The 27000-nt window shown below is 39.0% G+C and overlaps 2 protein-coding genes across 3 annotated transcripts in view; one reads left to right on the forward strand and one right to left on the reverse strand.

The window, feature by feature from the left end:
- Window positions 1–1836: 1836 nt before the first annotated feature.
- LOC150089512 (zinc finger MYM-type protein 1-like) lies at window positions 1837–2793 on the reverse strand. The gene has a single exon (XM_090390010.1). It carries the CDS (start codon window positions 2791–2793, stop codon window positions 1837–1839), a length of 957 nt encoding a protein of 318 aa, XP_090246136.1.
- A 7656-nt stretch (window positions 2794–10449) lies between these two features.
- Window positions 10450–27000, forward strand: part of eEFSec (eukaryotic translation elongation factor, selenocysteine-specific) — a 101574-nt gene continuing 85023 nt past the window's right edge. For both annotated transcript variants that reach the window (XM_090368630.1, XM_090368631.1), the window contains exon 1: window positions 10450–10843. In XM_090368630.1, the coding sequence (XP_090224756.1) occupies window positions 10564–10843 (280 nt within the window). In that variant the 5' untranslated portion in view covers window positions 10450–10563. The remainder of the gene's footprint in view (window positions 10844–27000) is intronic.

Consider the following 27000-nt stretch of genomic DNA (forward strand, 5'->3'; position numbering starts at 1 on the left):
TGATTCCTAAATTTAAACTTTGCAAAAAAGATGAGAGCAATGGCTCTCATCCTTTTCGCAAAGGATTCTGGGGTAGTTGGAGTCGTGAGGTGCTCACTGTATCCAAAATTTTTGAAACGAAGGCAACCAGTTGTGTACAGAGTCAAAGACAGTGTCGGCGAAACGATCCAAGGCACGTTTTATAAGCATTACTACAACGTGTTAATCTCCAAGAAGACTTGCCTGCTGATGTCTTTCTTATTGAAAAAGTACTTAAGGACAGACGGAGGGGGGGCAGCATCAATTACTGGTTAAGTGGCTAGGAGATCCTGCATCCTATAACTGTTGGGTTCCTGCTAAAGGTGTTCTTCTTAACCCTACCAGGTAACGCGAGCATGGATTTCCATCCCGAGAACACGCAGTCTAATTTTACTGTTGTTTTGCCTGAGGCTATAGCTCTCAATGGCAAGTGGGAAGTTGCTTTTGCAGAAATTCACGTTCCTAATTCTTGAAACAATATTTCCGAAGGCTGGGCTGAGTTTGCAACTTTACCGAAAGGCCTTTCATCCCGGAACACAAAGGTTTTCGTGCTGGAAGCAGAGTACGAAAATTCTTCTAGATTGATCGACCATATGTGCAGTCTTAATACCAATTTAGAGCTTAAAGTAGTAGAAACAGAATTCAGAGTGAGATTAACGCTTAACGTCAAGGCCGACAATGAGTTACACATGGCTTTCCGAACAGCTCAATTCTAGGTCTGATCCCTAAATCTAAAACCAAGAGTGATAGTGGTGACAAATACAGAACTTTCAAAGGTGTGCACGTTGGAAAATGGATACATAAAGCAGAGGCGGACCGTTAACTTTGGGGGCCCTGGACTAACACTGTTTGGTGGCCTACCCAATTAACCCAAATTTGAGTTAGTTGTGGCGACTCATTCGCCATTTTGTCGAAAAACTGTTTTTTTATCCTTTTTTAAATAGGAAAAATTATAGGTAACAGACATTGAAGAACTTTTTTTATTTTATTTGATGCGCTTGGATATACAGTACAAACTTTTATATACAGTTATAATGAAAAAAGGTTTTGTATAAATAAAATAAAATGTATTAGATATTACTTTTAGTAACAAACAAAAAAAAAAACGAAACAACAAATTCTCAGGTCAAGAATAAAGATTAAGAAAAAAAAAACAAAAACAAAAATAATACTTATTCTTAAAAATAAAATAAATAAAACATTTTAGGAGTTATATAATGTAAGTATTTTTAATACATTAAAGAGTAACTCTTCTGCATTTTTTTCGCTGCAAATTATTTTATTTGATCATCACATTGTCATCCTTTGGTTAAATCACAGTTTATGGAAAGAATTGATAAATAATTTAATCTTTCATTCGTCATTGTTGTCCTATATTTGTTTTCTATATAGGACATCCTGGAGAAGGATCGCTCCGCCTCACAGCTGGTGATTGGCAACGCCAGAAAAAATTTTAAGATTGTATAGCAATTCGGAAAAACATAGACAAATTTCTTTTCATAAATTAGCTTGAATATATCACAGCATGAGGAGTATGAGTCTGGCTTAGTCTGTAAGTAGGATTTTAACTGAATGCATTCATTGACTAAATGTTTCTCTATGTCATCCGAATAATAATCAACAACATTACGTGCACTTTTCAAGTCAATATTTTCGATATTAATGTCTTGAAAATCCATTAAAAATTTGAATCTTTTGCTAAATTCCCCATATACATAGCCTCTTCTGTATAAATCCATAATCAACTTATCTAATGCAACGTTTAGCGTATCCGGTTTAAATTTTTCTGCTCCATTTAGCGAAACTTTCTCTGTAGATTTATCCGAAAATTTTGAAGTAATACGTCTCTTTTTTTAAATCACTGTATTCTTTTTCCACACTAGTACTTAATTTTTTGGCTGTCTTCTCGTATTCGTTTAGTTTCTGATCTGATTGTTCTCGTATGTTGCTCACGAACGCTTCTAATGACATAATTAATTTCTCACCTTCACATATGTCTAAGCCTGGGGTCTGCACGTTTTTGTTAACTAAATTGAATCTCTCTAAAATTTCTTCCCAAAAAACAGTTAAAATAGCAGTTTCAAGTTTCGCCAAATTATTATATAAATTCTGTGCCTCTCTTTGAAAATCAAGTTTCTGATCCATATTGTCACTAAACGTTTTTATTATGTTCATGATATCACCGTAACTATTTTTTAAAGCTCTAACAGCATCATAGTGACAAGACCATCTAGTCTGGCTTAAACTTTTTATCGAAAATTTTAGTTTTGTTTCATGATTTAGACGCTCCCACCTATGGGTAGTTGCAGAAAAGAAAACATATACGTACTGTATTTGTTGTACTACTCCAAAAAACTTCACAATTTGAGTTGCAACTTTAACCGCTTCCCCACCAACTAGATTTAGGGAATGCGCAGCACACGGCACATAATCAGCACATTTATTTTTTTGTTTGAGATGTGCTTGCACACCATTGTATCGGCCGGACATATTTGCAGCGTTGTTAAAGGACTGTCCTCTACAATTATCCAGTGGCAGTCCATTTTTTTCTAGAAATTCTTGTAAGGAATTGAATAATGATAAGCCACTGTGGCTACTAATTTTGATGAAAGATACACATCTTTCATACACTTTTCCCTCAAAACAATATCGTACTATAATAGCTAGTTGGTCATCGTGGGACAAATCTGGTGTCGAGTCCATCACAATTGAGTAGTACTTTGCATCGTCGCTATTTATTTCAGCTATAATTCTTTTTATTACTTGTTTTCCCATAATCTCTATTATTTATTCATAAACTGTTTTTGATAAGTACGAAGTGAAAGGCTTTGGTCGCAGTTCTCGTCGTTGGATATGTTCGCGCATGAATGGATCGAACTCTGCTAGTAATTCCAGAGCCCCCATAAAATTACCATTGTGCGGAGAGCCAAATATTTCCTCGTGACCTCTGAATGCTAAGCCCCTTACACTTAAATATTTCACCACTGCAATACCACGTTTTAGGACATTGTGGTAATATTCCGTATCTTTTCTTAGTTGCTCCTGCACTGCTTATCATAACAGACTTATTTTCTTTACGTGTTAACCATACTAACAATGATTTCTTATGTTCATTAGAATTTTCGTAACTTTCTAAACAAGGTCCTATATGTTTCCAGTCAGAGAATCCGTTTGTGTATTGAGAAGGGACTTTTGCAGACTAGACAAAAAACACTTCCCATACTGGTAGAATAGCCCAACCAAGATCTTTCCAGTAATTGAGCATTTTTAATTTTTTTCGTAAAGTACTTATTTGAAAATGATCTGTTTTGTTCTTTGTAATTCCTTATTGAAATTGGATATATATTTTTATATATTGTCTCTCACATGAAATTACTTATTTTGGAAATAAATAATTTCATGTGAGAGACAGTGATTAATAAAATTATCATTTAATTGTGTAGGCCACAAACCTACGTCAACATATTTAGCAAGCAACTCTGCATTTGCTAAAGCCTCTTCTGCCTCTTTATCACTATCTTCTTGCAAAACAGCAACAGAGACTTCAGAGAACTGGTCGTCATCTAGGTCTTGTATATTTTTGTCTGGTACTGAATGTCCGTCAACGTCAACATTGTTTTTAAAGGTTCTCGGTTGTGATTCTAGTTCTAGTAATTCTTCGTTATTGTTATATACATTTTGTTTTTTCTGTTTCTCTTCGGTTAAGTTATTCTTGCTTTCGCTTATTACTGCACCTATATCGTTTAGATTCTCATTGTTATTTTCCAATAGAAAAAATTTTGAAATTTTGGCACATTTACTTCTTTCTTTTTCTCTATTTAATTGTATTTTTCGTTTTTCAGCTCCGCTTTTATATTTTCTACCAGACATTTTTTAAGGTATTTATTTAATCTGAAAAAAAATTAAAAAAACCTAAAAAAAAACAATCCACCACCATATAAGGTTAGTTGTTGTGTGGGGGAGGATTTTTTTATTATATTATTTTTATTGTTTACTTAAAAATTTTCTTATTAACTATCTAAAAATTTGCAATTCGCTGAACACCCTATTGACCTCTTTATCACCCCCACCTACGCAAATCTGACTACAATTTTCAGAAAATTCCAATTTCCAGGGTGTGTAAAGCGGCTGTTAGCAGAACATTAAAGCCGCACATTTTGTTTACAAAATTTAACAAACTGTTAATGAGCATACAACATTTACATAAATACAGCATTTACATAAAAGAAACAAATAATTACATACAAGCTTCCTAATTTCATATACATATGTAAACCATGCTACAATACACTACATTTCTCTCTCTCTCTCTCTCTCTCTCTCTCTCTCTCTCTCTCTCTCTCTCTCTCTCTCTCTCTCTCTCTCTCTCTCTCTCTCTCTCTCAGTTATTCTCAATATGAGAATTATTAACATCAGTTTGTATCAGTTGTATTTTACATAAAATTGACTCCACAATGATTACTCAATCATTCTCTTACCTTACCAATTTTTTTTTCTTTCTTTCTCTTACATCAATAATATTTACTTCAGCTCTTATTACTCCTTTAGAATCTTTGTTTTAGCCTCTCACACATAAAACGTATTACGTCTGGTACCCTCTTATCTCGATAACATTCCTTATAGGTCACCCATTCTGCCTTAATTAATATCCTAGCCACCCTAGTTATCACCTTAGTCATCCCTCTTTACTCATGAGGTTTATCTATTAATAAAATTTATTTCTCTTTGCACCTCATCTGATATGTTACCTTGTTTGGCACTTGGCCTAATTTAATGACATAGGTTAATCTATCCTTACAGTACTACCCTTATAAATATAATTTCTTTACTAATTCCTTTACATTATTACTTTGATTTTGCTACTCCTGAACCACCCTTACAATTTTTCATAATCATTAACAACAGGAATGTTCCTTTCTTTTACAAGGACTATCACTCAATGGCATATAGAGCTAGGTTATGAGTCCTTGAATTCAGGATTCAATAAAGAAACAAGGAACAGACTTACTTTCCGACTTCGCCGCTACTTCCAATGTCCTCGCGTTCAGATTTCCCACGCGGCTGACAGGCTTACTTCAGTTTCTTGGGCTCTCCGGTTTTCCTTCGAGGCAGACAGGCTTACTTCAGATCCTTCGGCACTCCGGTTTTCCTTCGAGACTGCTGGGGGCACTCCGGTTTTCTTTCGAGCCTGACAGGCTTACTTTCACTTCTGGGGCACTCTTGATATGATGCACCTTCTTGTGTAAACGATATATTCACAGGTGTACATACCTGGCTCATTGTCTTTACAAGGGCCTACATTTCCAAACTCACCTACCTCCACTTCAACCTGCACTCATGACCTTCTTTCTCCCCTTTGACCACACCACACAGAAGTCAGACACAGAATGCTCTTTTCTCTCAATTTTTCTTTCCCCGAACTTTACTCTTCCCCTCAAGTTTGGCACGCCTCCCCCAACCAATCCTTCCCCTCTGTTTAAATTTACGTTCCTTTCCATTTGCCAACACAATTCTCCCAAGCTGTCTCCCCAGCACGTAAACCAACCCTTTTCTCGAACTTTCTTATTTTTTTTTCAGAGGCAGTATGACCCTTTCATGTCCATCGGCAACCTCCAAAAACACTCATTTTCGTTTCACACCTTTCTCTCTAAAAGTATCCCAACACCCAAAAATCAGTCAGCCTGACGCCGTTTTTAATTTGACGCGAACACTGGACGTCCACTCATTTCCTGTTTTGGCTTCAACGGTGTCATAGATCAAAGGAGGCGCCTCGCATAATTCCGCTTCACGTCTTATTGTTCTTCCTTAAGCAACCCCTTCACGCCCGTTCTCAAATGGCACCCCTTTACTTAGTCCTGCTGTTCCTGTTTGCTCTCTCATATTATTTGAATTACTTGTTTACCACTTTGCTACTATTCTCAATTCTCACGCTTAAACTATCCCATCACTAAATCTAGCGTTCTTCGAACTTTAACATTACTTCTAGCAAAACAATTCTTTTTATTTTAAATTTGTGGGATTTTACATCTTACATTGTCATTGTCAAGTAGGCAAGCTTATAGCTTACACCGCTTACTAGTGCCTACCGCTTACTTCAAATAAACGGTGTCCAGTTATTTTTATTATGGCTCATTTCGAGGAAATGCAAAAAACGATTGAATTTACGTGCAGACAAAAGATTTCCGGAGAGTGATTTAACTTATATTTATTTAATATTTTGTAAACTTTGCCGATACTTACCAGTGAAGAAACGAAGCACCTGAACAGTACACTTCACCCAACGAATGACTATTTAATATTCAACTATACTGTACTATACATAACTTCAAATGTCAAACGGTGAGAGTTACAATAAGCTAACACGCTTTAGAAGGGCTAGACTTTCACTCCCATTCCGACGTTGCCACATTATTTGCATAATTGATAAATGACAAAGTATATTTTGATTTTACCGACTACCGACAGAGGCGATAGAAGACAGAACCGTATTTACTATTTACTCTCATTTAAAATATTGATATTTGATATTTTATTCAAATCCAATAGTGTTGCAAACCAACGATTTAAACTTTATCTAGGTACGAAAAAATTTTGTATAATTTATTTTTTCTTAAATTGTTTTTATTATTTTTTTTTTTACCGAGAAGGGACCCTTTGATTGAACGGGGTCCTGGGCTGCAGCCCATAAAGACCATGCCTAAATCCGCCCCTGACATAAAGGTAAAATCGTGTTTCCCCCACTCACGCCCCACAGCGACGATAAGAGGCTTGTGTTTATAGGGCCTTCAAGTTGTGGTATTCGCGAGTATACAATTCCTCACGATAATTACAGTAGTGTCTTCGGAATCCTACAAGATATGACAGAAATTGCTCCCGAAATTAAGGGAAGTGTAAATACCCATGGCTTTGTTACTTTCGAAATAGAAAGTGGTATGTGCCTTCGTTTCCCTGAGACAGGACTAGGTGAACTGCTCGGTTTTGACCGTCTGCACCGTGACTTCGAAGGAACTGTGAGATCGAGATTTCCGTACGATATAAAAAGAGGTGCTAACGCTTACTTGGTTTATAGTAACCTGATCGAAGACCAGATAGTAGGCAATATCAAGGCGCCTCTTTTGCGAGTAGTGCCATTCGGAAATAGAGGCGAATTCTTGCATTTCGATTATTACCCTGTGCTACTTAAACATTCATTCCGTATCTATTCAAATACATATAGACAGCGGCCAGATATTTCCGTTCAGAGGAGGAAAACCCTAATTAAGCTACATTTCTGAATGCTTATGTGGAATACTACTCTGTGCAGGTGGGAGGAGATCCCTAGTTTGTGGGAGCCCCGATCCAGAGAGGCCAGGGACTAGGCAGCTTTCAGCTTTCACGTTTCTTTCTCCTCTTCTAAAACCCGCAGCTAAGTTCATTGGTGACCAAGTGCTGTCACCTGGCCGTAATATGTTCGATGATGTTATTTCGGGAGTGCCTGTGAAACGATAATTTATAAATAGAGCTTCTGAAGTGGGACAAGCCATAAAGCAAAAAGTCGGCAGCCAGAACAGAGGCAGACGTCGAAAATATCAGGATATTTTTTCAATGACAGAATTGATGATGTCAGAAGTCGATCTGTTCGCCCAGTCAGCTACTAATCTGTGCATCGAGTGTTCTTCCTACGTCATCTTCCTGCCTTTAGCCTCATACGTGCTGTGTATATGTTCCTGTTTTCTAAAGAAAATTTTCTAAAGAACTGAATGTTTTCGGGAGAGAAAAGAAAATGCTTCTATCTCTCTCTTTATGTTCTTCGAGACCAACTAACTCAGCCACTTCGTGAAAAGGTACACAGGAACTCCTCAATTCATCGACGGGATTCGAACTCAGGTCTTTAAATTCCCAGCGTAGGGAGAACTGCGATTGTCCCCACTGTTCTACACGCGAGTGCATTACTCTCAATGAAAAAATATATGGCAGGAACATTTCAGCAAACTTATGGAAATTAAGACTCAACCATGCTGTGGAACCGTCAACACCAACAAAGTAATTCTTGTGAGAGCTCGCATTGGACGCACTCATATACACTCAGTGATCACTGAATTATGACCCCCTACCCAATACCCTGTTGGACCACCATTCGCACGGGTTAGCCACTATTCGCCTAGGCATTGACTCCACTAGAAGTTTGAAGACGTCCGTATGGTTCTGCAGCCATGCTGCCTGCAAGGCTTTCCGCAGTGTCCGAATAGATGACGGTCGTGTGTTCATTTCGAGTGAGATCAGATGAATTGAAGGTCAGTCAAGATGGGTGGTATCTTAACTGTGTTCCTCGAAGCACTCTTGCATCAGTGCGGCCCGATAATGAGACACATTAACATCTTGAAAGATCCCATTTCTGTCCGAGAAAAAATGCAACATGGTAAGTGCACAAGGTCTCTTAAGATCTGCTCGTAAACCTCACCAGTGAAACCTAATCCATACGCACCTGGGGTCTAGTTTTTGACAGCAAAACGTGTCCCATATTAAGCAACCACCTCTCCACCTTCCTGTATAGCGGTACCATGCATGGTTACACGAAAGCCTCCGTCGTCGAGGTATTCGGATTTATCCGACCTGCTCGCTCATTTCCAGTCCTTCAATGTCCAAGCAGCACGTTGTTAACACCGCGGCATTCGCCATCGACAATGATCATCGGTGAGGAGAGGGTGTCTCTTGTGTTGTCTGCTGTGGAACCCTGTACATATGAGTGTCTGCGCGGGTATCACAGTGATATCTTAATCGTCCTCCCCACACCGAGTGGAAAAGGCCCAGGTTCGAATTCCGTCGATGACACGAGGAACTTTTAAGGGCCGTTTTCAGTCTGAGGCTGAGTTTGTCGGTCTGAAGCGTAGCAGCAAGGTTCCCCCCCGCCCCCCGGAACCTCGGAACCCAAGGTTTTTCGTCCAGTAAACCATTTAAATCGACCATAGAACACACGCAATTTGCATTCACAATACACATGGATAGATGAAATAACTTTCCGGGTGATCCTAATAAATAGTTTTTTTTTTTTTTTATACGTCTGAGTGTACAGCGCATCATTATTTGGGACATTGTTTTCGCATTCCTTATACTGTATTGTGATGACAACTGTCGCACAGTGACTTGCCGTTGAGTCCGTAAAACGTAATGTACCCTCGCTCACGACGATAACCCACCTTATATAATGCTTCACAGCAGTGGCGTAGCTACCATATAGGCAGGCAAGGCAAATGCTACCGGGCCCGGCGTCTTTGGCTGACTCCTCTTTTTCCAATTTTCATTAATTAAGTAGGGGCCCGTACATGTTCTTTGCCTCCGGGCTCGAAAAAAGGGTAGCTATGCTACTGCTTCACAGTTCTGTAGGCGTGAGGTGGTTTTACCCGTTTGCCACCATTTTTGGACATGCTAATCACAGTGAGCCGTGAGCAACCGACAAAACATGCCTTCTCTGATATGAAAATACCCGACGAACGAGCTCTCACAATCATGCCCTTTTGAAAGATGCCTCTGTGTTATCTTTATCCCATATTTTATCACTTTGACTTATCATCAGATGCAAATTACCACTGCTCTAGTGTACGAAGCTGTTCGGCTTTTCATATTGCTAGCGATGCGGCATAGTCCATTACGGATGAGGTGGTCATAATTCAGTGATCACTGAGTGTTTTTCATTTTTGCTTCTCAGAAGTGAAGACCCTTCACGGCGTAATCACTGCCATAATGTTCATACAATAATACATATTCGTCTTGACTGCAAGATGGGCCAGAAATATCTTTATTTCACAGACGTTTGTAGGAATGCACAGCAGTGATGAATATCTTTGGAATCAAGCAATCCTAGATGATTCTTCACCTTTCCAAAGAAGATAAGGACGTTCTCTCACCTCTAATCAGCATGTTTATCTAGGAAGGGCTAGAAATATTTTTATTTCACAGAAGTTTGCAGGAATGCACAGCACAAATTTCATACTTTATATTATATTAATTAATTAATAACTTGAAAGACACAATATGGCTACTGTAGCTTTTATGTGAAAATTTTTTGCATGAACATCAACAATGATCATTAGATGAAGCATACATTCATCATATATCAACCCCAGGAGCTCACATCTGGTGAGTATGGGCTTGGCACACCCAGGGTTCTGAGCTGGATATCATCATTCTTCTCTTTCTTGGTGATTCCCTTGTACTTCTCTCTCTCTCTCTCTCTCGCTCTCTCAGGGCAACTTGGATTTTTTTTTTTTTTTTTGGCTGGTGCGGCATAAGCCTCGGGCTTCCTTGCACTATATGGCTAATAATAATAATAATAATAATAATATACGTGGCGCATTTGGCATGCTCAATGAGGAATTATAAAAAAATTGGAAGTTTCTAGAATCGTATAATAGAGGTCGATAGTTACGTTTCTCAGACCGTGGTGTGCTGTTGTTTATTACGCTGTCTGGCCTCGTGTGGTGTATGGGAAGTGTAGTTGGTGTTTTTAATTGTTTAGCAAGTGTCAATAATTGTTACCGCTATTTCCGGAGCTGCCTATGTTAAAATATGTCTTGTATTACTTTAAATTTTAATATTGGTGTACTAGGTCACATTGACAGCGGCAAAACTTCTTTGGTGAAGGCACTGAGTACTACCGCCAGCACAGCATCTTTTGATAAAAATCCCCAGAGTCAGGAGAGAGGGATAACAATTGATTTAGGATTTTCTTCATTTTGTGTGCCGTTTCCGGAACACCTGAAACAGTTAAATAATCAGTATGATACTCTACAATTCACATTAGTAGACTGTCCAGGCCATGCGTCTCTTATTCGAACAATTATTGGCGGTGAGTTATATGGGTGATACATAGGTGATTCAAGGTGCGATTATTAACCCCAGGGGCTCACATCTGGTGAGTATGTGCTTGGCACACCCAGGGTCCTGAGCTGGATATCATCATTCTTCTCTTTCTTGGTGATTCCTTTCGTCCATCTCTCTGTCTCTCTCGCTCGGGGTATTAAAGAATTTTTTTTTTTTTTTGGCTGGTGCAGCATAAGCCTCACCAGGCTTCTTTGCACCATATAGCTAATAATAATAATAATAATTTTGATTTTTCCAATATCTAGAAAGTTTTATTTTTAATGTATTTAGTGCAGAAATAATGAGGCCAAATTAGAAATCGAGAGATTCAGAATGCCATTCTATTAACTGCATATAAAAAACATAAACAGTTGACCTTCCAATGTTATTTTCGGTAATTCTCCAGATCTTGGGTATAAGTTCCATATTTCGACTAACGGTCAGAAACAATGCAGTGATTGACAGCTGCCACTCACTTTCCACGCCCACATGTAACACGCCAAAGTCACGTGATATCATAATACATCAAAGCCTAAATGAACATAAAGAGAAACTACAATACGTTATTAAAATAAGCGAAAATAATTATAAATTTTGAAAAATAAGACCATTTTTTAATTAAATATATTCTGAAGTTTTGTAAAAACCTAATCTTTGGTTTAAATATCTTTTACAGCTGTTTTTTTAAATATGGATCTCTTTTTTCTCCTTATAAAACGGTAAGGAGGGTAATGAAAAGCCTAACTAAGATTCCAGATAGCAAGGGCTGGGCATAATCTTTGGTTAGAATATCCGTTACTGCTGTTTTTAAATAGGGAGCTTGTTTTCCGATACAAAAAACAGCAGTATGGTGGGGGGTAAACACCACATTCACATTTCTCATTCACTCGCTCCATTGGGACTAAACAAGTAACAACAACAAAAAAGGGAAAATAACACGTGACGGCAGTAGAGCACACGGCAGCAGAGAGTAATATGCGTAAATGGCACAATAACAAAAGCAGAAAACATCTAACACGACAAGCAAAAGGTAGCACAAAATATACTAACAGCACCAGGAAAATGGCGATGAAAAAACCAAACGCACAAGTGCAAATGCTAACTTCGTACTTCCTTCTAAACCAAACTAAATTTACATCCAACAAAACAATCAGAAGCAAAAATTACGCATTCACAGTAATCACCCAATCACAGAACTCGACTCTACTATATCTCCAGTGGGCATGGTCTTAAACCATGCCCACTTTGCAGAGAAAACTTGTACCCAAATTCTGGAGTATAGCATTATTTTCTGCCATTAATACACTCCTGCTTACGCCTCGTTCTATTTTCTTTCTTATATCAAGTTCAGTCTGCGTGGGTAGCACCGTTGTTCCCACATTGGATGGAAAAGGCCCTGGTTCGAATCCTGTCGATGACACGAGGAACTTTTATGGGCATTTTTCACTTTGTGGCTGAGCTAGTGGGTTTTGGGTGTAAATAGCAAGGTTTTCCCCCAGAAACGATTGTTTATTGTCCAGCAAAACAGGCAACGACCAGAGAATGGTATTTATAGACACAATACACATGGGTATATGAATTTACATTCTGGATGAGCCTAATGTAATAGTTTGGATTATATCAAGTTTGTCACTAAGCTTTAATGTTGTTCATCTATTCTTCTCTGTATGAAGTTTATTAACTTTAGGAGCCATAGTGAGGGATTTTTAATTAAAAAAAAATATATAAAACAGCGGTATAATCCATGGTATCAGTACAGAGTTCACTTTGAAAATGGTGAACGTAAACAAATTACAGTAATCGTCCGACTTGCCTTTTTCTTTTTTCGGCATTGCAAGACATCGTTAGTTAGTTAGTTAGTTATTTGGTTTTTAGGAGCATTAGCAACTAAGGCCATATCTCCGGGATATGCGGTGGTCATTCCCTGACCTTTCTGCGTCCTCTGTATTTGGTGGTGACGGGCTCGAACCCCGGTCTAATCAAGAAGCGTGGGCTACGCACTGCTGCTCCTTCCCACATGGCTACGGAGTCTCCTATTGCAAGACATCTGCACTGTATGTATACATTCAATATCAATGTGCCATTATTTTGAATGTGCTGTTATTTGAGGTGCCGTTATTTCGACAATCTACTGTAGTGTTATTTAAATAAGAACTAGCAAAATGTCAATAGGAACAAGGCAAACTGGCCCACATAGCCATTGTTGCCGGTATCAACAGCAAATTTGGGTCATTGACTAATAATCATCACATTATCAGTTCAGTGAACCAGATGGGGACAAAAGTTGTTGGGAGCCCAACGTGGAACATGCCTATACACTTATTAGCAAAAGCTTCCCGTGCATGTTGTGAAAAGCAAACTAAGTAAACACAAAATGCTGGGAAGCAACTTGCGGTGAGGTAAGCATCACGAGTTGTCTGCACTATGCATGCACAATAAACCATATGGAGAATTATTTTATTAGCATTAGTAGCGGCATGCGATGCAAGAAAGCAAGCTTATGCAGAAAAAAAACTTTCCATTTCACCCCTCCATTCGTTCCAAATGTCTGTCCAGCTCAGCCTATCAACTTCCACAACAAAAGATGGAAGTCTGTTCCACCAATCAACTTCCCGCTGGCTAAAGGCAAATTTCCACACGTCTTTCCTCAATTTGAATCTGTGCTTCCTCAGGTTCTTAATCTGAGCAAGAGGAAGAATCCCATCAGCATTCAGCTTGTTCAACCCATTCAAGGCTTTATACATCTTAATCAGATCACCTCGCTGGTGCCTACTCTCCAGGCGCTGCAATTTGCAGAAATTAAGCCTTTCGTGGGAAGAACACCCCTTTGTTGCCTTTCTTTGTACTCGTTCTAGCAACTTCACATCTTTCCTAAAATGAGGTCTCCAGACCTGTACACAGTACTCTAGGTGTGGCCTGACCATTGCCTTGTATAACGGAATAATCACCTCCCTTTCCATGCTAGCAAAATTCTTATATATCATTGAAGCCAGGTGGGCAGGAGCAGCAGTGCTTAGCACAAGCTTCTTGATTAGACTGGGGTATAAGCCCATGACCACCAAATACGGAGGATGCGGAAAGATCAGGGAATGACCATCGCATATCCCCGGAGCAATATGGCCTTAGTTGCTAATGTTCCTAAAAACCAAATAACAAACAAACAAACTCCCAGGTCTTTTTTGCTTTCCACTTCCCTGAGCGTAGTACCACATAGTTGGTATGCTTCTCTTCGGTTATTGCTACCCATATGCAGTACTTTGCATTTGTTAATGTTAAACTTCAGTTGCCACTTTTCAGGCCATTTGCCCAACTTATCTAGATCCAGTTGGAGTAGCATGTTGTCTTTACTGTCGATAACAACCCTGCCGAGCTTTGTATCATCTGCAAATTTGGAGATTAATCAATATCATTGATAAATATACAAAACAACAATGAACCCTGGGAAACTCCACTAATAACATTTGTCCATGAAGAGCAGTGCCCATTGATTATCACTCTCTGTCATCTCTCACTGAACCATCCCTTTATCCATTGTAGCAACTTAGCCTTAATGCCATACCCCTCTAATTTTACAGCAGTCTTCCCTGTGCAACAGTATCAGAAGCTTTCCTGAAATCCAAGTATATGATATCAAAATTATATTTGGCATTCAGTTCCTTTGGGACCACATCATAGTATCCAATCAAATTGGTCAGACAAGACCTCCCTTTAACAAACCCATGCTGTGTCTTAACTATTACTGCAGTCTTGTCTAAATGAACCTGCAATGCTTCTTTAAGCGATGATTCCATTATTTTCCCCGGAACACAAGTTAAATTAACAGGTCTATAGTTACCTCTGTCACCTTTTGAACCCCCTTTGTGAATTGGTAATACATTTGCACACCTCCAGTCCATGGTGACCTCCCCGGAGTCCAAGTAAGCTCTCATAATTAAGGGTAAGGGTTTGCTTACTTCCTTTGCTGCCTCCTTTAGTATAACTGGATAGATTCCGTCCACCCCATGTGCCTTTTTTATGTTTAACTTCAACAGTTTCTCCTCCACTTTGCTCTCAGTCATTACAAAATCACTTAGCTCCCTGTTAGAGTTTGATAAACTTCTGCCACTCCCCTCAATGAATAACTGCTCATGTGTGAATGTAGATGCAAAATACTCATTCAGTTTATTAGCTACCCGAGTGTGATCACCAATAGTCAACCCATCTATTTTAAGTGGTCCAAACTGATTCATCTCCTTCCTTCTAGAGTTTACATAAGTAGAGAACTCTTTGCCGTTATTCTTTGCCAAGGATTTCTCGTAATCTGCCTTCGGCTGCCTAACCTACTTTGTGACTTGATTATAGACTAGTTTATATCTGCCATAGGCTTCTGTGTCACCTGATACTTGATATGCATCCCATACATTTTTCTTCTCTGCCACAAGCCTCATTAATTCATCTGACATCCATATAGGCCTAAACCTTGAACAATATTTCTTAGTTGGAATGAAAAGCCTAGTAGCCTCCAAAATTAAGTATTATATTAGTTATTATATTATATTATATTACATACATTATTGAGTAACTTAAGTTTCATTAGTGTGGGACTTGGTAATGGTGAAATATTTCCATGCAAGGAAAGCAGTCAAAAAGGTGCTGCTTTGTCAGAATTCAGTTAAATTTGAAGAGAAGCTTCAGGAATAAAAGATATATAAAAAGCCTCAGTTATGTATATAGCCTAAAGCAAATCAACTTTATTGTCAATGAATTTATAAACACTACACTATTATATCATATGGTAGAATAAGTAATATTATTGAAATGGTACAATTTTAAGGGAATTAGTAATAGCCTTAGTAGAGGCGTAAGATGGAAGAAAGCAAGCTTATATAGCATCAGCCAAAAAAAAAAAAAAAAGCCCATTTCACCCATCCATTCACTTTAAAAGTTTATTCATTTCTTTCTTGAATTTATTTAAGGTATCAACTTCCACAACTACAGATGGAAGTTTCTTCCAGCAATCAGCTACCCGCTGGCTTAAAGGCAAATTTCTGTTGTTGTTGTTATTTGGATTTTAGGAGCATTAGCAACTAAGGCCATATTGCTCCGGGATATGCAGTGGTCATTCCCTGACCTTCCCGCATCCCCCGTATTTGGTGGTGACGGGCTCGAACCCCGGTCTAATCAAGAAGCGTGTGCTGCGCACTACTGCTCCTTCCCACCTGGCTACGGAGGCGCCGCAAATTTCTGTACATCTATTCTATTCTACAACCATCTTTCCTCAGTTTCAGTTTATGCCCCTTCAAGTTTGTAATCTGAGCAAGAGGAAGAATCCCATCAGCATTGAGGTTGCTCAAATCATTCAAGGCCTCAATCAGATCACTTCGCAATTATACTCGTCTAGATGTACAATTGTCATATAATTATTACGTTTTTGGTTATAATTTAATTACCTCATTAATTAATAAATAAACATAGTTTATGAAAAATCACTAGAATTGGTTGGGAGGGCTTGCCTGTTAATGTGAGTGGGGTCCCTTGGTCTGATTGGGGAAGACTGGGGTGGAAGGATTGGATTGACTATTTATATAGGTTGACTAGGTGTAGAAAATGGGAGGTGGTTGTGTGCCAAAACCGGCAGATTTTGTCAACAGGAATTTATTACGGAAGGTGATTAGGATGGTTCCAAGGTAATCCCTCTATAATAAATCCTTGTACCCCAAATCCAGCAGGCTCTGCACACAGGAAACTCCAATTGGTTACACCGTCAACTCCAACCTATATAAAGAGTCGCAGTCTTTCCCAATCGTACCAAGATATAAGGAATGCAGAACTGGAATTTGGGGAGTACGTCTACAGAAAGGATAGACAGGATAGGAAGGGAGGAGGGGTTATGCTATTAGTTAAGAAACACATAAAATCCAAGGAAGTGAAGCCAGTCGCCATCGATGGACAGGGCAGTGTCGAGTCAGTTTGGTGTGACATAAGCATAGGTAAATCAAAATTGAGAGTAGGAGTGTGCTATAGGCCTAATGACTCTGATGAGTATAATAAGATACTGTACAGGGAAATAGAATGGACCAGTAAATCAGAGAGTCTTATAATGGGGGATTTTAATTTCCCAGATATTGACTGGAATTTGTGGGTTGGTCACTCACACACTAGCAAGGCTTTTGTGGATTTATTGGATGATTGTTTTCTACACCAGCATGTTCGGGAGGCAACTAGAGGGAGTAATACTCTTGATCTGATTATCAGTAGTGATTCTTCATGCATTAAGAATCTGCAGATAAAGGAACCACTAGGTGGCAGTGATCACAGTGTGCTGAAGTGGGATTTACTCAAGGAGGTAACTACCATCAGAGTTAAAGGGAAGGGTTTTTGCTTTCGTAAAGGCGACTATGATGGTCTGAGACAGTATTTAAATTCTATACAGTGGGACCAACTGATGATGTTACCAACAGCAAATTCAAAATGGGAAGCATTCAAGGAACTAATCTTGGAAGCTACCAGGCTTTACATACCAACCAAGAAATATTGTTCAAGGTTCAGGCCTAAATGGTTGTCAGAGGAACTAATGAGACATATGGCAGAGAAGAAAAATGAATGGGATACATACAAATTAATGGGTGACATGGAAGCCTATGATAGATATGTTGGTCTGTAACCAAGTCACAAAGGAGATTAGGCAGGCAAAGGCAAATTATGAGAAATCCTTGGCAAAGGATGCAAGGAAAAACAGAAAAGAGTTCTTTACCTATTTAAACTCAAGAAGGAAAGGGATGAATCAGATTGGTCCACTGGATGTTGATGGTTCAACAGTTGAGGATCCTGCTCAGGTGGCTAACAATCTAAACAAGTATTTTGCATCTACATTCACACATGAGGAGTTATTCAGGAAGGGGAATGTCGTAGGTGAAGTAAACATTGGCAGTGAGCTATATGATTTTCTAATAACTGAGAAGAAAGTGGAGGAGAAATTGTTGAAGATAAACATAAAAAAGGCACCCGGGGTGGATGGGATCTATCTGGTTATATTAAAGGAGGCAGCAAAGGAAGTAAGCAAACCCCTAGCCATAATTATGAGAGTTTATTTGGACTCAGGGGAGGTACCCATAGACTCGAGATGTGCAAATGTAACCCTAATTCACAAAGGAGGATCAAAGGCTGACACAAGTAATTATAGACCTGTTAGTTTAACTTCGGTTCCAGGAAAATTAATGGAGGCACTGGTTAAAGAAGCACTGCAGGATCATCTAGACAAGAATTCAGTTATAGCTCAGACACAGCATGGTTTTGTTAAGGGCAGGTCTTGTCTGACCAATTTGATTGGATACTATGATGCAGTCACAAAAGAACTGGATGCAGGGAATAACTTTGATATTATATATTTGGATCTTAGAAAGGCTTTTGATACTGTTGCACATGGAAGACTGCTGCACAAATTGGAGCAGTGTGGCATTGGAGGCAAATTGCTGCTATGGATAAAGGGATGGTTGAGTGGAAGAAGACAGAGAGTGGTAATCAATGGACACTGCTCAATGTGGACTAATGTTATTAGTGGAGTTCCTCAGGGTTCAGTGTTGGGTCCATTGTTGTTTTCTGTATTTATAAATGATATTGATGATGGTATATCAAGCTTAATGTCCAAGTTTGCAGACGATACAAAGGTTGGCAGGGTTGTCAAGGACTCTACTGATGCTGTGCTGCTGCAACAGGATCTGGAAAGGTTGAGCAGATGGGCTGAGAGGTGGCAAATGAAGTTTAACATTGACAAATGTAAAGTACTGCATATGGGAAACAGTAATCCCAGATCAACGTATCAACTCTGTGGTACTACGCTGACAGTGGTAGAGAATGAAAAGGACCTGGGGGTAATTGTGCAGGCAGATATGAAGTTCTCTGAGCAGCGCAGACGAGCTGCAAGAGTAGCTCATGGTGTCTTGTCAATGATATCACAGTGTGCTGAAGTTGGATTTACTCAAAGAGTTAACTACCATTAGGGGTAAAGGGAAGGGTTATTGCTTTCGTAAAAGCGACTACGATGGACTGAGACAGTATTTAAATTCTATACAGTGGGACCAACTGATGATGTTACCAACAGCAAATGCAAAATGGGAAGCATTCAAAGAACTTATCTTGGAAGCTACTAGGCTTTACATACCAACTAAGAAATATTGTTCAAGGTTTAGGCCTAAATGGATGTCAGATGAACTGATGAGGCATATGGCAGAGAAGAAACATGCATGGGATACATACAAATTAACACATGACACAGAAGCCTATGATAGATACAAGTTGATCTGTAACCAAGTTACAAAGGAGGTTAGGCAGGCGAAGGCAGATTACGAGAAATCTTTGGCAAGGGATGCAAAGAAAAACAGCAAAGAGTTCTTTACTTATGTAAACTCTAGAAGGAAGGGGATGAATCAGATTGGTCCACTTGATATCGATGGGTCAACTGTTGATGATCCTGCTCAAGTAGCTAACAAACTAAATGAATATTTTGCATCGACATTCACACATGAGGAGTTATTTAGCGAGGGGAAAGCCAGAGGTGTATTCAACTCTGGCAATAAGCTAGAGAATCTTGTAATAACTGAGAGTAAAGTGGAGGAGAAATTGTTGAAGATAAACACAACTCAGGGGTGGATGGGATCTATCCAGTTATATTAAAGGAGGCAGCAAAGGAAGTAAGCAAACCCTTAGCCATAATTATGAGAGCTTCCTTGGACTCAGGGGAGGTACCCACAGACTGGAGATGTGCAAATGTCACCCCAATTCACAAAGGAGGATCAAAGGCTGACACAAGTAATTATAGACCTGTGAGTTTAACTTCTGTTCCAGGAAAATTAATGGAGGCACTAGTTAAAGAAGCACTGCAGGATCTTTTAGACAAGACTTCAGCTATAGCTCGGACACAGCATGGTTTTGTTAAGGGGAAGTCTTGCCTGACCAATTTGATTGGATACTATGATGCAGTCACAAAGGAACTGGATGCAGGGAATAACTTTGATATTATATACTTGGATCTTAGAAAGGCTTTTGATACTGTTGCACATGGAAGACTGCTGCACAAATTGGAGCAGTGTGGCATTGGAGGCAAATTGCTGCTGTGGATAAAGGGGTGGCCGAGGGGGAGAAGACAGAGAGTGGTAATCAATGGACACTGCTCGTCGTGGACTAATGTTATTAGTGGAGTCCCTCAGGGCTCAGTGTTGGGTCCATTATTGTTTTCTGTATTCATAAATGATATTGATGAGGGTATATCAAGCTTAAAGTCGAAGTTTGCAGAGGATAAAAAGGTAGGCAGGGTTGTCAAGGACACTACTGACACTATGCTGCTGCAACAGGATCTGGAAAGGTTGAGCAGATGGGCTGAGAGGTGGCAAATGAAGTTTAACATTGACAAATGTAAAGTAATACACATGGGAAACAGCAACCCCAGAGCAACGTATCAACTCTGTGGTACTACACTGACAGTGGTGGAGAATGAAAGGGACCTGGGGGTGGTTGTGCAGGCAGATATGAAGTTCTCTGAGCAGTGCAGACAGGCTGCAAGAGTAGCTCATGGTGTATTGTCAATGATATATAGGAATTTTTCTAGCAGGGATAAGGAGGTGATTATTCCCTTGTATAAGGCAATGGTCAGGCTACACCTAGAGTACTGTATACAGGTCTGGAGGCCTCATTTCAAGAAGGATGTAGAGCTGCTGGAACGAGTACAGAGAAGGGCAACGAGATTAGTGAATGGAACAAAGGGGTGCTCTTACAAAGAAAGGCTTAAGTTTTGCAAATTACAGTGTCTGCAGACTAGGCACCAGCGAGGTGATCTGATAGAGGTGTATAAAGTCTTGAATGGTTTGAGCATGCTCAATGCCGATGGGATTCTTCCTCTCACTCAGAATAATCACCTGAGAGGGCATAAATTCAAATTGAGGAAAGACAGATGTAGGATAGATGTGCGGAAATTTGCCTTTAGCCAGCGGGTGGTTGGTTGGTGGAACAGACTTCCATCCCTTTTTGTGGAAGTTGATAGCCTAAATAAATTTAAGGCTCAGCTGGACAGGTATTTTGAACGAACAGAGGGGTGAAGTGGAAGTGGTTTTTTTTTCTTGTTTTTTGGCTGATGCTGCATAAGCTTGCTTTCTTGCTTCAAATGCCTATGCTAATGCTAATATACAGGAATTTTTCTAGCAGGGATAGGGATGTGATTATTCCCTTGTATAAGGCATTGGTCAGGCCACACCTTGAGTACTGTATACAGGTCTGGAGGCCTTATTTCAAGAAGGATGTAGAGCTGCTGGAACGAGTACAGAGAAGGGCTACAAGATTAGTGAATGGAACAAAGGGTTGCTCTTACGAAGAAAGGCTTAAATTTTGCAAAATACAGAGTCTGGAGACTAGGCATCGGCGAGGTGATCTGATAGAGGTGTATAAGGCTTTGAATGGTTTGGGCATGCTCAATGCCGATGCGATTCTTCCTCTTGCTCAGAATAATCACCTGAGAGGGCATAAATTCAAATTGAGGAAGGACGGATGTCGGATAGACGTGCGGAAATTTGCCTTTAGCCAGCGGGTGGTTGGTTGGTGGAACAGACTTCCATCCTATGTTGTGGAAGTTGATAGCCTAAGTAAATTTAAGGCTGAGCTGGACAGGTATTTCGAACGAACGGAGGGGTGAAATGGGAGTAGTGGTTGTGTTTTTTTTTTTTTTTTTTGGCTGATGCTGAATAAGCTTGCTTTCTTGTCATATGCCTCTACTAATGCTAAAGAGACTCCAAGCCTGGATTATGTTAACAGTAAGGCTTCCCAACTAATTTAAAGAGAAACCCTAGGGATTTTTCATAAACTATCTTTATTTATTAATTGAGTTAATTAAATTATAAACAACAGCATAATAATTATGCAACAATTGTACATCTAGCAGAGCATAGTATAATTAGAATGCATTGTACCATTAACAAATTGAGAACTTGTAGTACCATTCCTTAAACAATAGCTGAGATAGTGTCACCCAGACATAAGTGATGTTGAATTTGAATATGGGGAGTACTCTGTATATGGGAAGGGTGGGGGGGGTTATTATTAGCCATATGGTGTAAGGAAGGCTGAGGCTTATGCTGCACCAGTGAAGAAAAAAATTTTTCTCAGTTATCCTGAGAAAGAGAGAGAAGCAGAAGGGAATCACCAAGAAAGAGAAGAATAATGATATCCAGTTCAGGACTCTGGGTGTGCCAAGCCCATACTCACCAGATGTGAGCCCCTGGGGTTAATTATGCTCATAGTTAAGAAGCACATTAAATCTAAGGCAGTACATCCAATCAACATGGGTGACCAGTGTAATGGTGAGTCAGTTTGATGTGATATAAGCACTGGGTAAACACCATTGAGAGTAGGAGTATGTTATAGGCCTAATGACTGTGATGAGTATAAAAAACAGCTATACAAAGAAATAGTGGGCCACTAAATAAGAATGCTATATAGTGGTGGATTTTAACTTTCTAGATGCTGACTGGAATTTATGGGTTGGTCACTAACTCGAGCAGGACTTTTTGTAAATTTATTAATGACTGTTTTCTACAACAGCATGTTAGAGAGGCAACAAGATATGGTTATCAGCAGTGATTCTTCATTCATTAAGAATTTGCAGCCAAAGGACCCACTGGGTGGCAGTGATCATAGTGTACTAATGTGGAATTTAATTAAAGATGTAGCTGCTGTGAAAAGGGTAAAGGAAAGGCTTCTGCTTTCTTAACGATGACTACAGAGGTCTCAGACAGTTTTTAAATTGTGCGCAGTGGGATCAACAGCAAATTCTAAATCAGAAGCATTCAGGGAAGTAATCATAGAATCTACTAGGCTTTTGATACCTAAGAAGAAATACTGTCCAAGGCATAGACCTAAATGGATGTTAGATGAACTATTGAGATGCATGGGATGAATGTAAATTATCAGGTGACACAGAAGCCTATGGTATATATGAATTAGTCAGTAATCAAGTCACAAAGAAAGTAGGTAAACTAAGGCACATTATGAGAAGTCTCTGATAAGGAATGCAAAGAACAGCAGCAAAGGCTTCTATGCTTATATTAACAGTAGAAGGAAGGGGTTGAATCACATTGGGCCACTTGATGTCAGTGGGTTAACTGTTAATGATGCTGCTGAGGTTGCTGAGAGATTGAATAGGTATTTTGCATCAACATTCACATGTGAGGAATTGTTTAGGGGAAGGGATGCCAGAATTTTATCAAACTCTAACAGGGAACTGGATGAGTTTGTGATAACTGAATAGAAAGTGGGAGAGAAATTGTTGAAGCTAAACATAAGAAAGGCACCTGGGGTGGATAAGATCTGTCTTAGGGAGGAAGCAAAGGTGGTAAGCAAATCCTTAGTCATAATTATGAGAGCATCTTTGGACTTAGGGAAAGTCCTTATGGACTGGAAATGTGCGAATGTTGCCCCAATTCATAAAGGGGGCTCAAAGGATGACACGAGTAATTACAGACCTGTTAGTTTAACTTTGGTTCCAGGGAAAATAATGGAGTTACTGGTTAAAGAAGTAATGCAGGATCATCTAGACAGGACTGTAGTTATACTTCAGACAGGACAGTGGTTTGCTAAGGGGAAATTCAGACCAATTTGATTGGATACTACAATGCAGTGACAAAAGAACTAGATGTAAAAAAAATAATTTTGATATTATTATTATTATTAGCCATATGGTGCAAGGAAGCCTGAGGCTTATGCTGCACCAGCCAAAAAAAAATTTCTGAATTACCCCGAGAGAGAGAGAGTCAGAAGTAGAAGGGAATCACCAAGAAGGAGAAGAATAATGATATCCAGCTCAGGACCCTGGGTGTGCCAAGCCCATACTCACCAGATGTGAGCCCCTGTGGCATAAATCATATGCCTAGATTTCATGAAATATTTTGATACCGTTTCATTAAGAGATTTCTGTACAAATTGGTGTAATGTAGCATTAAAGGCAAGTTACTGCTTTGGATAAAAGGGTGGTTGATGGGAGAAGACAGTGATTATCAGTGGATGGTGCTCTCCGTTGACTAACGTTATTAGTGGAGTCCATCAAAGTTCGGTCCTATATATATATAGGAACCATTGTTGTTCCTATGTATATATATATATATATATATTAATAATATTGATGAAGGAATATTGGGTGATACAAGGGTTGGCAGAGTGGTTAATGACAGTAATGATGCAGTAATTGTTCTAGATCCTGTTGCAGTAGTATTACTGCAACGGGATCTAGAACAATTAGACAGATGGGTTGAGAAATTGTAATTGAAGTTTAACCTTGACAGATGCATAGTACTGCATATGGGTTGCAGTAGCCCTAGAGTAACATACTGACTATGTGGTATTACATTCAGGGTAGTGAGAAATGAAAGACCTGGGGTATTGCAGTTAGATGTGAAGGTCTCTGAACAGGTCAGATAGAATGCCAGGACAACTCATAGGAGTTTTGTCAATGATATACAGGAATTTTGCTAGCAGGCATAAGGAGGTGATTATTCCATTGTATATGGCAATAGTCAGGCCTCATCTTGAGTACTTCATCCAGGTCTGGAGGCTTCATTTTAGGAAAGATGTAGAGCTGCCAGAACAGGTATAGAGAAGGGTAATGAGATTGGTGAAGGGAACAGACGGATGCCTTTACCATGAAAGGCCTCAGTTCTGCAGATTGCATCTGGAGACTAGGCTTCTGTGAGGTGATCTGATTGAGGACGTTTTAAGGCCTTTGATTTATTGAGCAGCTCAATGCCGATTGGATTCTTCCTCTTGCTCAGCTACGCACATGAGGGACATAAATTCGAATTGAGGAAGGATGGTTATAGACTAGATGTGTGGAAGTTTATCTTTAGCCAGCAGGTGGTTGATTGCTGGAACAAACTTCCTTCTGTTGTTGTGGAAGTGGATAGCATAAATAAATTCAAGGAAGAACTAGACAAACAATTGGAGGGAATGGATAGGTTTTTTAAAATTTTTATAACCTTGCTTTCTTACATGATTTGCCATAACAACAGTAATGCTGATTGTCAGATCACTTCATCTAAAATTATTGCTGCCAGCAGTGCTAAATGAGCATCATGGTTCAAGTCATCCACCAGTTCTAGAGGTCGTTTAATTGAAGATTTTCTTCTACACTGTGGACTTATTTTTTTTAAAAAATCTGGTATGCCTGAAACATGTTCTTGCTCTCTGTGGAAATCAAATATTAATTTGATTACCCTCTCTCCTTCAGTATTCTCATTAATTTTTTCTTGGTGTGTCTGTGTCAACTGGACCCAGTCCAACTATTGTACAGTCCTCTAAGATTTCTGATCCTATTCTCTCTGCCAATCAACCAGTTTCTATCCTTCCATGTTTCTCTCTTAAAAAAGTAAAATGGAATACACCTTTTTTTTTTTTTTTTTTGTTATTTTACATTTGAAATTTTTAAATGTTGATTCATGTTCTGATGCCCTATCTCCTTCCGAACTGGCTTCTCATATTCAAAAGAACCCTCAAGGCTGTTTCAGATTTGGCATTAAAGAAATTTTGAAAAGGAAAACATTACTCCTTGTTGGAATGCTAATCTTTCTGCTGTATGCAAAGCTGTTTTTTGTTCTCGTGAAAAATTCCAAAATAGCCATAGGACTTGTTCTCCAGCGAAATCTTAAGTTCTATTTATCTCAATTTAAAACTGTGATATGATATGATAATTAAATTTTCAAAATTAAACAAAATACTTGCCATAAATTTGTTTTTGAAACTGAAAATAAAGATCCTTGGAGCATAATCTATAAGCTTTGTTGTTTAAAAAGCTTCTTACTCCAACTATTTATAACTGCATTATTACAAACGGATATGAATCTGTCACTGGTTTCCACTGTTTAATCTATTTTAGATATCTCTCTTCCTTTAGATCACTTGTCTTCTGATTTACTTCTAAATTGTTTCGTAGATCTAAATAATTTAGACTATTTCATGTCTACTCAAGCTACTCCGTTTACAACTTTTGAAATTAATTCTCCAGTTGCCAGGATCAAATCTAATCAGTGTCCTGGAAGTGACTTAATCAAGGGAGAGTTCATTGTAAAGTTGCATTCTAAATTCCCTAATTTGACATCACTCTTTAATTACACCTTTCAGTATTCCCATCTTTTTAGAAATCTGCATTATTAAAAATTCTACTCAAGCCAGGTAAGCTAGTTGTTTGTTTGTTGTTGTTATTTGGTTTTTAGGAGCATTAGCAACTAAGGCCATATTGCTCCGGGATATGCGGTGGTCATTCCCTGACCTTTCCGCATCCTCCGTATTTGGTGGTGACGGGCTCGAACCCCGGTTTAATCAAGAAGCATGTGCTACGCACTGCTGCTCCTTCCCACCTGGCTAAGGAGGCGCCTAGGTAAGCTAGTGGAGCATCCTCTGTTGTATCGAGCTACTGCTCGCCTGGCTAATCTGGGGAACATTCTCAAAAGATTAATTTCCTCGTGTATCGATGCTCTTTTTGTTAAGGATAATAATTCTATTTAGATTAATGAAGAAATGTTCATTCCCTGACCATTCTAGTGCCCTGCACTAAATTAATCTAAAAGGCAGTAAATATGAGCTGGTAAATAAAGTTCCTGCCATGTTGAAATCCAAGTCATATCTTCTCAATAAAAGTGGAATTTAAATGGTATGTCAGTGCTTTCCAAACTCTTTTGATGCTGACACACTAATGCACATTAACCAAGGCTATTTGAAATTACTTAGTAAGTTAATAGCTTTCAAAGAGGAATGTGTCCAGCACTTACTAATGTTCAAGTATGAAGCATGTGAAGAAATAAATGACATAACTTTTCTATCTTTAATCAATAATTGTATTTTAGTCAATGAGTTATGTTATATCAATATATGCAGTGAAAAGAAATCAGAGCGAAAAAAATGCCGAGAAGCCAAAATTGCCACTGCCCTTTGGGACAAAGCATATCCCAAAGGGTGTACTGTTTAATTTTATTACTGATTTTTTTGAAATTGGCTGTATAATTTTTTTATATTAGTTTTTTTTTTTTTTTTTCCTTCACTTTGGGAAGTGTGGCACTAACAAGAGCTGCACAGTGGCATGCATGCTGTGGGCTGTCCATCCCTGGTATATGCTGATCAGATAAGATGAGAATG

This window comes from Mastigoproctus giganteus, chromosome 2, assembly GCF_048544385.1.
Source record: "Mastigoproctus giganteus isolate SK-2022 chromosome 2, ASM4854438v1, whole genome shotgun sequence".
NCBI classification, from domain to species: Eukaryota; Metazoa; Arthropoda; class Arachnida; order Uropygi; family Thelyphonidae; genus Mastigoproctus; species Mastigoproctus giganteus.

Bases quoted from the DNA above. Each gene is read 5' to 3' on its own strand.
- LOC150089512 (XM_090390010.1), bottom strand. From the start codon at position 2,793: ATGGGAAAACAAGTAATAAAAAGAATTATAGCTGAAATAAATAGCGAC.